The sequence below is a fragment of the Hypomesus transpacificus genome, chromosome 13, assembly GCF_021917145.1.
Source record: "Hypomesus transpacificus isolate Combined female chromosome 13, fHypTra1, whole genome shotgun sequence".
Classification (NCBI taxonomy): domain Eukaryota; kingdom Metazoa; phylum Chordata; class Actinopteri; order Osmeriformes; family Osmeridae; genus Hypomesus; species Hypomesus transpacificus.
Genome location: NC_061072.1, coordinates 13,858,004 through 13,869,566, shown reverse-complemented (window position 1 = coordinate 13,869,566; position 11,563 = coordinate 13,858,004). Strand labels below are relative to the sequence as shown.

Genomic DNA, 11,563 nt, shown 5'->3' with positions numbered 1-11,563 from the left:
ATAGAGAGAGAGAGAGAGAGAGAGAGAGAGAGAGAGAGAGAGAGAGAGACAGAGAGATTTGGGGGGGATGAATTATTGTAGGGGGGATAATGTTGATTTGTGTAATGGATCCTGAAATGGGTGTTAGTCAGTCTTAGTCAGTGTGGCCTTGAGCTTTCAAAAATAGAGCTGAACTTACACACCATTGCAAGTGCTGTATGTAACAATCAGTTATTGTCATACTATGTGCTACTTTTATAAATAAGAATACACACTATTCATTTATAGATACATACAATTACAGTAGAACAAGTGTCAGATGCAGACAGACTGTATCCATATGTTAATGATTAAGGTTAATCATTAATCATCATTATATTCATTAATAATAATGAATATAATGATAATATTATAATATTATAATAATCAGCCTGATAACGATTGAGGAGGATGGTGGTGGAGCCGTACTGTACTGTGTGTCACATGAAAACAGTGACTCTTCCTTTAATTTATGGGCGTGTCAAGGCCGAAAGAACTCTTTCACTTTTAACCTGGGAAAGCTTTAAGGACCTGTTTCAAGCAGAGCAATTGGTTTCCAGGAACCAGCAACTTATCAAAAACAGTTATATATTTTTATTTTTCAAACGAGTCATTACATTTAGCTAACCCTACTTCACCAAGGTAACAGGGTTAACTTAACTTATTGTACAGTAATTCTGTAGCCTACATTCCTAGCTAGTAACAAAAGCGATTTTGTAGCAGGCTAAATGTATTTTATGTCGTCTTGTCTTACTGGAACAAAACGCAATTTCACATTGTATTGGTTGATTTAGAAGTTATTAGAAATCACAAGCACACTTTTGGTGGTGATGGTACTAGCACTGAGGTGATGTGTCGGGTCAAGTACAATCCATCTAGCCTACTTGTCTAACTAGCTAGTAAACAACAAAACGTGTACAGTATCTCGACATTTTAAACAGGCCGTTGTGAAACATCTTCAGAGTGCCATAACTCCACCATGCTGTTTGAATGTCATTTGTACACAGTCCTCCTGTTTTATGTTCAAAATGTTAAACGTACAACTACTTATAACTAAGCCCACATGTGTTTTCGGTACAGATGGCTGGAGAATCTGAGGTTCCAAAGTTCGAAAATGATGATGAGGTGTATGAGGAAGACAGCACTGACGCCAGACCTGACCGAAGGGGAAGATTCCTTCTCTTTGGACGGTGAGCCCAACAGTCTCAGTCAAACAGCCAAACGTAAAAGACTGTATTCCGACAAAACAGTCCACAGACAAGTTTGTGAAATACAGAACGATACGAATTAGCAAACCAATGTCCATTGACACATTTTGAAACTTTTATTAATTTACTTTTTACTCTTATATTTATTGTCTTTGTCCAGTTTAGATTTGATTGATTTATACAGGTACATTTTTTCTCACATCAGGAAGGGGTTTTGGCAGGTATGTTCTTGTCTTTGATCACTAGGGGGCACCACTCTTATGGTAATGTATGGCCTGTAAGCAATAGATACCGATACTAATTTTTGAAAATATTCCAAGTGAATTGCATCACAGTGTGCATGAGTTTCTAGAATGAAAATATCCCAGTGGGGTTTACCATGTACCTGGGTGTTTCCTAGATCCCTAAAAGGATTCTTACAAACAGAGTGCGAAGGGAAAATAGCCTCACAGGTGAAGCAATATAGAATACTGAACTGACCATGGGGGGAGGATCAAGACCCATGTGTTGTGAATCCCATCCACCTGAACATATTCCCATTATTTAGGCCTATTCATAGCATGACAAAAACATGAGAAAGGGAAAAGGATGCTTTGGGAGATGCCAATCAGTCTCATAGTTATTCTCCCATAAGCGGTATCATTATTATTTATATTATTATTATAACATGTATTGTTATCAGTACATGAGAATGTTGAACTTTTCACCCACACTGTAAATAGTTAGCCTATACGCAACAGCATTTTTGAGTACTGTACATCATTTGTCCCTCGCTTACATGTAGAACATCAATGAGTTAGAACCAAAATGTCGGCCTACAACCTGTCTCTGTTACCCATGTACTGTGTACGACACCGCTAACAACCCCTCAGCCGCTCATTACAGCACACCGATGACCCCACAGGCTATGTGTCATAACCGCACATGCGTGCGCGTGCGAGAGGCCGATTCTGGGCTAGTCAGCAGAGCTTGACGCACGGTGCCCTGTGTGACCTCAGCAGTGGGGTGCAGGGGCCAGGTATGAATAGGCCTTTGGAAAGCTCTGGTGGCGTGGCGTGGCTGCTGACTAAGGGGGCTGACAGTGCGCCACCCCTGTCCACATTACGGGCCAGTCCAGTCTCCATACTGTGCAGAGAGCTTGTCAGGATCCTAGCGCAAGGTAAAAATTAAAAGTGTATATCCCTCGACCCCCCCCCCCCTCCCAAACAAAAACGGAAACAACAGCTGGAGAGTCTGGGAGTTTGATAAACGAATTGAAATTAAGAAAAGACCAAAGCGAGACGATAGGAGCAACTCATTTCAAATGCAGAGTGGCGTGGCGCTTAATGAGGAACCCAGGTAAGGCCTCCCCCATCACACCCTCCCTCCCCTCCTCCCTCTCCCATCACATCCTCCCTCCCCTCCTCCCTCCCCCATCACATCCTCCCTCCCCTCCTCCCTCCCCCATCACATCCTCCCTCCCCTCCTCCCTCCCCCATCACCTCCATCCCCTCCTCCCTCCCCCATCACATCCTCCCTCCCCTCCACCCTCCCCCATCACCTCCATCCCCTCCTCCCTCCCCAATCACATCCTCCATCCCCTCCATCCCCTCCCCCATCCCCCTCCACTCACCCCTTCCTCCTCCCCCTCCCTCTCCCCATGGGTCCCACAGTTGGGGCTCTTTGCCCATTCTCAGACTCACTATACAGTGGCACGATGGGGGAGAGCTCTGTAAAGTTCTGGATGACATGTGAAGTGGAGTGTGGCCAGGTGGGCTGTTTGTGTGTGCGTGTTTGTGTGTGTGGGCGTGTTTACCTGAGCATGGGTTCCTATTGTTACGGTAGTAACTTGATGACTAGGCTCTTCTGGAAATGGTGCTGACATTGTCAGCCCCAAAAGGCCACTGTGGTCCACCTATCTGGATGAATCCCTCTGAGAATGGAAATATGACAGGTCTGTGAGAATTGTCACTCATGTGAAAGATTGACTCTGTCGCTGGATATCCTTTGATTCGCTTATGATTTCTTAATACCTGCGCAAGCCAAACATGTCATAACTTCATTGTTAACCCTCCAGTGGATTTCTGCAACCGCTTTGGCCATGACTTTAATGCCTTATTTCAAAATGTATGTGCTCTATGGTCTTTGAGTAAGTGGTTCTGGGCGTTTGTGAATATTGTGACTAATTCTGTAAGCTGGGGTGAGTATTGGCTCACTGCCTGTCCTGGCGTGGGTTGAGGTAATGGGTATGCAAATGTTTTGACCGGAAACGACTTCTTAAGGTGTCATTTTCCGTGGTTTTCCTACTTCCGCTGTCGTCATTTGATAGAGGACTAGAGGACTCAAGATGTCTTGATCTGCTGTTCATTTAGCTGTAAACCCTGTTCATATCCTCCTTTCATATTTGTATATTTGAGGTTGAGAGTGTTGCTTTTGTTGTATTGCTTTCTGTCATTAGACACGTTTGTAATTGTAAGAAGAACTGGGATTGTAGTCTACATACATACAACTACGTATATCTGTATCAAATAGAGAATAGGGAAAATCCTATGTGAGAAAATTCTAGATCTGCTGTGTCCTGAGTTATCTGAATGAAGTGTGTCAAACAACCCTGTTTGTTGGTAGTAGTGAATCTAATATACTTTTACTCTTACTTAAGTATTTAGGCAGAACAGGCTGCAGTTTTACAGGGTTGACAACTAGCCCTAACCCTAACCCTTGACAACTAGCCTACCCCACAATCGTTTGGGATTTCCTTATGGAATATACATTCCCTACACATTGCTTGTCTATTTGAAACGTGTGTGGAACCTGTTCGTCTGTCTTCCTCCCCAGTAAGAAGAATAAGGATGGCCAGGCGCGGGAGCAGGATTACTCTTCTGAAAGCCATTACAGAATCGTTTCACCAACATTCCAGTATAAGATGAGCCACCAGCGCATGGGCAAGTGCATCATCATCAACAACAAGAACTTTGACGAAAAGACGGGTATGGGCTTTGTTCGTTTAATGGGAATTATGGGGTGGACACACTTTTTTTTTCAACATATCTGATGGTCTAAACTGACGAGTTGCTTATCACCAATTACCACCTTTGAGGCTTTTTGCAGCTTCATGAAGGTTATCTCCAGAATGTTCCGTCATACACTGAAACTAGGGCACTCACCCACCAAAGACATTGTAGAACAAGGAGATATTCTATTCCTTTTAGGTTCTGTCAGACCTGGGCTATCCTTGCACCCTACTAGAATTGAGCAGCCTTTTTTTTTCTCTGACAAATGTCCTGTGATCCTTTCAGGACTGATTCTCTAGATTCTAACTTTAAGGGAAACATGGATGCCTCTCAATTAATACAGAAAGTGTCATGTGTGTCTTATAAAGGTTTGATAACAGAAGTTACCTTGTGTAATGTACATAGTTTAACTTGATAACTGATATTCCATTGTTTGATTTAGACCTATAATTGGCCAGTACTTAATTACCACTTAAAAATGTATAGAAATTGACATATTTCTACAAATAAAATTTTAAGCTGTGAATCTAATAAGGCTGTGACATACTGTGCTGCAGGGATGAATGTACGCAACGGCACGGACAGAGACGCAGGCGAGCTGTTCAAGTGCTTCAAGAGCCTGGGCTTCGAGGTCTGCATCTACAACGACCAGACCTGTGAGAAGATGGAGCGTCTGCTCAGAGAGGGTGAGGAACCAGCCCCGGTGGGGGCCCCTCGGGGGCTTGCAGTTGGCTAATGTCTTGAGTGGAGAGCTTGGGGAAAGCAGTGGTCCAGCGTGGCTAACAAGGCTCCCCACGCTCTGTAATTAGACCCAGCTCCTTAGAACTGCGTGCACTCTGGGTTTAGTGTGAAGCACTTCACTTTGAATAGGTTCTCCGACACAGCCCGTTGTTTGTAGGGTTGCCGGATGTGAATGTGTGAGCGGTGGGTTCTGGACGTCTCCATCTTCTCTGTTCCTTTGCTCTTCTTCTCTGAAATCCAGCCTCGGAGGAGGACCACACGGACAGCTCGTGCTTCGCCTGCATCCTGCTGAGTCACGGTGAGGAGGGCATGATCTACGGCACGGACGGAGCCATGCCCATCAAGACCATGACGTCGCTTTTCAGGGGAGACATGTGCAAGAGCTTAGTGGGCAAGCCCAAACTCTTCTTCATTCAGGTAAGCACGTATTCCCTAAAACCATAGGGCCATGTTGACCATCCTAACAGCACATAAGGAGGGGGTGGAGCTTGTGAAATGTTCAAATGAGAGAATTACTAAGGTCATTACAGTTAAAGAGACGCTTTATGCTACCGGCATGAAAAAAAATGGGGTGGGGGAGAATGTTGTGGAAATACGGTTCACGATAATGAATTCCATTTCATTTAATGTCCCACGACAGGCATGTCGGGGCTCAGAGTTTGACGATGGGATCCAGACAGATTCGGGGCCCCCAAACGACACCCTGGAGACCGATGCAAATCCCAGGCATAAAATTCCCGTTGAGGCGGATTTCCTCTTTGCCTACTCCACCGTGCCAGGTAAACCCCAGAACTCCCAAACATTTCCAGGTAGCCTTGTTACCCAGCTGCTTGCACCCTTCACCGCTAGTCTGACAGCCACCCCACAGCCAGCCTCGCCACCGACTCACACCTACCCTGGTTGGCTCCATCAACCATAATGGCTGGTAATGCACATCCAATTGTTCACTTGAAGTCCTGTGCATGTATGTGCGTGTATGCCTACGTGTCGGGTACATGTTTGTGCGTTTGTACGACCATGGCGAGGGAGTGACACCGCTGCTCTTCCAGGATATTACTCATGGAGGAATCCGGGGCGAGGCTCCTGGTTCGTCCAGGCACTCTGCAACGTCCTCAACGAGTTCGGCAAGCAGCTGGAGATCATGCAGATCCTGACGAGGGTCAACTACATGGTGGCCACCAGCTTTGAGTCGTGGTCTGAAGACCCGCGCTTTAGCGAGAAGAAGCAGATCCCGTGTGTGGTCTCCATGCTGACCAAAGAGCTGTACTTCAACTGACCGCCTACGACGACCGAGCCCTTTCCCCCCCCCCCCCCCCCCTCCCCCCTCTGACTAACTTGACTTGACTTCTTTACGCACTGACCGAGCGGTCGAAACATTCAGGGATGACCCAGGCCCAGCGGGACGCTGCACCGTTTGGGCATGTACGCCGTTTTGCACGTGTAGCGTGGCTGGGCCCTTAACAAACTCTCCAAAACCCATTTCTACAGTGGCACTTTGTGTGTTGGTGGTGATGCATGCCTCTTCTTCAGGTTATTCCTTGGAATAATGATGTCACATTTGGTGTGTGATCCTTGTCGACAGGCAGTGTGAAATATCCATGTTATTTTACAAACCCGGAAATTTGCTGCCATTCATGTAAAGGTTGTTTTTAGAGTTGGGGATGTGGGTTATATCTGATAATGGTTGCATCAGGTTCCAAGCTTGTCCTAATATGGATATGGGTGCTTTACGTAGATTATAGTGTATGTTCCTCTGACCAAGATTTGTCCAGTGTTCTTAGAGCAATCCTTAAAAAACAACGATCAACAGTTGAGCAAAGTTGTCATACCATTCATGACTTTAAACATTCACAATGTTAAGTTTTACATAGTTTTGGAATTTAATCGCATTGTTATATACTACCTTTTTAAAAGCAGTTGAGAACATTCCGGAACTCTGCACTTAACAGTCGTCCTTGTGAATTGGAAAGTACTGTTGTTAAAGTCAGAGTACTGAGGTTATAGAGACAACAACCTTGCCAATAACAAATCAGTGGCATGATAACTGTCAAGGATGTACACTAGTCAATATAAAGCACTTTACATCATGAAAGATAGCTTGAACAGACAGACTTTACTGAAATTAGTCAGGTGGTGACAAATGTAAAGCTGGGAACCGGATTCTTTCATTTTTGGATATCTGTGTTTGTTTTTATTCTGTCATTAGTCCTCAAGAATAACTCCTAAAGCAAAGCCTTCAACATACAGCACATCATAAGACATATTGAATCAAAATGATTTAACATTAGTGGCCGGAATACTTATGGGAGATGTAGATGTTAATGGAATCGTGATCAACCTCAGGTTACCAAGTAGCGGGATTAACACTTGTTTGTGTTACTGAGCCTCACAGACACCATAGCCAGCAAGTTGTGACGCTGCTTTGTAACAAAACAGTTGTGAGTGTGGATCATGGGCACAGGAAATATTTAATCTTTTAAGAAATGAGGACAAAACTGGACGATTCGCCAGGTTTCTGTATGTAGGCTACATGCATTTTTCATCAAGTTGAAGATTACAAGGCTGGCAGTATAAACAGTTCTCTAACTTTTATTGCTCGTCATTTAAACTTTGACCAGTGAAGTGAATGTATTGTATATACATATTATCAAAATAATGGGCTTGTTGTCCCTGTATTTTATCAGTGCCAGGGTTTAGTTATTTATCTCATGAATGGACTTTAATGGCTTTAAACTCATTTTCTTGTTTCTTGCGCAACGCTGCCAATTTCTTATCTTAAATCTTTTATATTTACCAAGTCATGTTGTGCAGAAACAATGCAGTGAAGAATTTGTTTGTCAGACCTGAGGAACAATTATTTTAAAGATGATTTTAATCTTGGCTAAAAGCACAAATGACCACATTGTTTAACTGTATATCAATGTGATATATTGTCAGTAAAAGGCACCAAGCATTGTCTTTTTTTTTTATAAATTCAATGCAAGCATAGTGTGCACTAATTTGAAATGAGAAAATGCCTGAAATGTTTGGGAAAAAAAGATAAAAGAAAATTAAGAAAATGTGGGTGTCCCTTTATTTTATAGTCCAATTTAAGATCCCACTTAAAAATTTATAATTAATAGTTTTTGATTAATTTCAAAAATTTCATTTCAAAATTGATGCCTTCTACTCGAACAATAAATAGTCATTTTGGTAAAAATTATGTAATTACTCTGCATTGACAAACACTTTAAATTTAAGGACTAAAAGTCCATATAAAAAAACAAATTTTAAAATATTTTGTCGTAATGGCACTTTATGCATTGAGTATCCAATATTCAATTCAATATTTTATTTTATTTGCCCTTAACAAGACGATGCCTTGGGAGTCTTGAAAGCACACATGCACAGCTGTAAGGTCGGTGTTGCACTGCATGTTTGTCAAAAAGTCCAAAATAATCTGTTATCTACAGAGGCAGCTATTACTGGTCATAATAATTCTGACCATTCACAATCCACATGTCCCCATTCACACATTGCATTTTCTCCAAATTGTATTGCTACCACTAGTCAGTAACACTGGGAAAACATTTGTTGCTAGATTTAATTTATTTGCCATTTCTTTTTTCCAGTCTTTTTCTTTTTTTCTTTTTCTACACTATCACACAATATTTCTAGAAGCCAGATGGGGAACAGTATCCTGGCAGCCATTAGAAATGTTACCAACTACTCATACTGTACCTTTATCACACAGTAGCACCCTTGAATCCCCTCGACACATGAATCTCTGATCAGTGATGTAGTGCCCAACCGGTACTGAAAGGAGGGTGTGCTCTACTTGTTTTGGAATGGAATTGAAGGGAAAACAATCCTGTTTTTAGAGGGAACATTTTAAATGGTTTCCAGTGGTAAATGCTAGTGTCCTCTAGAATATATTTTAAATGATTTGCACAAAAAAAAGAAAAAAAAAGTATATAGTAGTATTGGGAGGCAAAATCCCTAAAAAAAGAAATATTGTGAATTTGCGAAATATTGCCATACTCTATGGCCCCTTTTTGAATCTGGGCCAATACAATGTTAAATTACTTCATCAAAGGAATGCCTATGTAAACATTATTTTATTGTATTAAACATGACGATCCTATTTTATTATGACTTTGTGTGGTTCTTTTTTGTTACCTTGGGCAACAGTACTATAAACTTGCCATTACATGGTAACAATATGGTAATCTAGTAGAAACCTTTACAAACTAGAAATGGAGCATGTTAAGATCCCAAGAAAGAAAAGTCAAGACTTGTGAGCAATAAACAGATATCGGTCAACAGTTGGATTTTAAAGCATGGATAAGCACAAAAGCACAATTCAGAACAGCTAACCTAGTGTTGCCTGTGGCATGCACTACTAGTATCTCTCCCCGGTTCAGAGGACAGGGGCCGACCGGGAGGCATCGAGGATCTGCAGAGGCTTCCAGTTAGTCCCCTGGTTGTCGTGGCCTGGGCACACTGCCTGGTGGAGGACGTCAGTGAAGGTGCCAGCACAGAAGCAGTGCAGGGGGGTCATGGTGTCAGCCCCCAGGATGCACACCAGCCCCCCGGGGAAGCTGCAGTACACCCCAATCCGTGTGAAACGCTGGCCGGCAACGTGGTTGAGCTCGTGGCACACCTTATCGTGCCAGGCCGTGTAGTCTCCATTGAAAAATTCCACGCTCCAGGACTCAGCCCCACGGCCCAGCCAGCAGTCCTCTTCGCGGCCTTTGCGCGGGATGCTGGGATACGTCAGACCGAGTTCCCAGTATGTCTTGCCGCTCACCTGTACCTCCCAGTAGTGGCGGCCCTCGCGGAAGCCTTGCCGGCTGATGGCATAGAGGGTGGTGTCAAAACGGGAGGGGGTCTCTGGGAGGTCTTGCCAGGTTTGTGTGTACGTGGCCAAGTCTCCCGCAGGGGAGATGGTCAGTTTAGGGTGGGCAGTATCCGAGTCAAGGACAACTTCTGAGGCATCTGGGGGGAAAATCCATCAGTTTGAAACAAACGTTTAGGCTGTTAGGTTTAACTCGCTCCTCAGATTAAATATTATCCACGATTCCAAGCAACATTTTTTATTCTCATACACGCGAAACAAAATGATATGAATGTTCATTGCTAGGTTTGAACCAGAATTGATGACGGCCCTGTTTTCACCTGAGACACAGGCACATGACAACTCAGACACATTTTCTACTAAAGCCCAAGAGACCCTCTACAAACTCACAGCTCTGGAAGAGTTTCTTGGTCACAGGGACCTGAGAGCGGATGAAGAGCAGCAGGTTAATGGTTAGACTCAGGAGCTGCTCATTCTTAAACTCATCCACCTGAATCAGGTCAGGATCTGTTGTCTTCAGTGTCTCCGAAATCCTGATGAAAAGGAAAGGGACAGTTTACACAAACAGAGAAAGCTACATATACGTTTATGAGGCAATAGACGTCATTACTGTGCTATTATAAAGCAGTAGTTACTATTGTGAGGCAGGGAACACTGTTATGAAGCATGTACTATTAAGAAGCTGTAGATATTATTGTGTGGACTCACCTTTTCTCCGTTTCTGCATTCTGTATGGGAACATCACAAAGGTTAAAGGTGACTCATTGGTCGTCAGACAAGAATCACACTTGTCATTTTTCAGGACCAGTAAGAATGTATAATGCTTTCAATCTTTCCATCATTTCATACACCAAACTTAACATCTCCGATCAACAGTTGGAATTCTGTCCTTTCAGACAAACCTTGTCGTAGACATGCTGTTTGTCTTTCTCCACCTGGGCGGTGAGCTGGGCTAGGTCCTGGTCCAGTTCCTGGGTTAAGTGATAGCAGCGCTCCATCTTGTCCTCGATGGTGCGCTCGGTCGCCTCAGACTCCATGTCCAGCTGGTTCAGAGTGATCCTCAGGTCCGCATCCAAAACCCTCTTCATGTCTTCATACTTCTTCTTGATCTTCTCCTTCAGCACATTGTTTTTTTTCTGAAAAAAAAGAGGTGACATTTTAATAAATATGCAGGAAATGTATGTAGTCATTAAGATTGCCTTTCCTGACTAGGAAGGGAAGTCAAAACTTTCCACTACTCAGAGGCTATGATAAATCGAATGTGTAACTTGAATATTCCTGTTAGTGCAGAGCAGAGATAGAGGAGCTGAAGACTTACTGTAAGGTCCACCTGTTTGGCTCCAAGTTTTTTCATTCTGTAGGCAACCACATCTCTTTGCCTTTGAAGGTGTTGTTGATGACTCACAAATGTTTCCTGACAGTGTTTCAAAGCATAAGAAAGGAGACATGAATTCAAAGAATGAGATGAAAGTTGAAGGCAATACCAGCAATTTCCGACATCAAACCAAGGTGTGTTGGAAGCCACGTACTTGATTGTGGCCCTTCATGATCAACACCAGTCGGACCTTCTCTCTGTTGCTCTTCCCACAAATGCCAGCAGCTACAATCCCTCTGTGAGTGAACACTCTCCCCAACTCAACAAAACAAACATGTCAGTCAAGCCTTTATACCCCTGCAATGGGATGGCATTGCTATTGGGCAAGGTGGGTGTAGGGGCTAGGGCAAGGTTGAGATATCTGTCCCTCCCCACTGCGATGTCCTGGTGCCCT

General features: G+C 43.5%; 2 protein-coding genes across 2 annotated transcripts; one reads left to right on the top strand and one right to left on the bottom strand.

Annotated features, from left to right (window-relative positions):
- Positions 1-510: 510 nt before the first annotated feature.
- Positions 511-9,085, top strand: casp7 (caspase 7, apoptosis-related cysteine peptidase). The gene is made up of 7 exons (XM_047033102.1): positions 511-660; positions 1,099-1,208; positions 4,041-4,192; positions 4,774-4,902; positions 5,199-5,374; positions 5,598-5,736; positions 6,007-9,085. Exons 2-7 carry the CDS (start codon positions 1,099-1,101, stop codon positions 6,231-6,233), a joined length of 933 nt encoding a protein of 310 aa, XP_046889058.1. The 5' UTR covers positions 511-660; the 3' UTR covers positions 6,234-9,085.
- On the bottom strand, positions 8,571-11,445 carry si:ch211-28p3.4 (zinc-binding protein A33). The gene is made up of 6 exons (XM_047033094.1): positions 11,324-11,445; positions 11,113-11,208; positions 10,697-10,930; positions 10,503-10,522; positions 10,185-10,327; positions 8,571-9,934 (listed from the first exon to the last, which is right to left on the bottom strand). Exons 1-6 carry the CDS (start codon positions 11,339-11,341, stop codon positions 9,357-9,359), a joined length of 1,089 nt encoding a protein of 362 aa, XP_046889050.1. The 5' UTR covers positions 11,342-11,445; the 3' UTR covers positions 8,571-9,356.
- Positions 11,446-11,563: the final 118 nt, after the last annotated feature.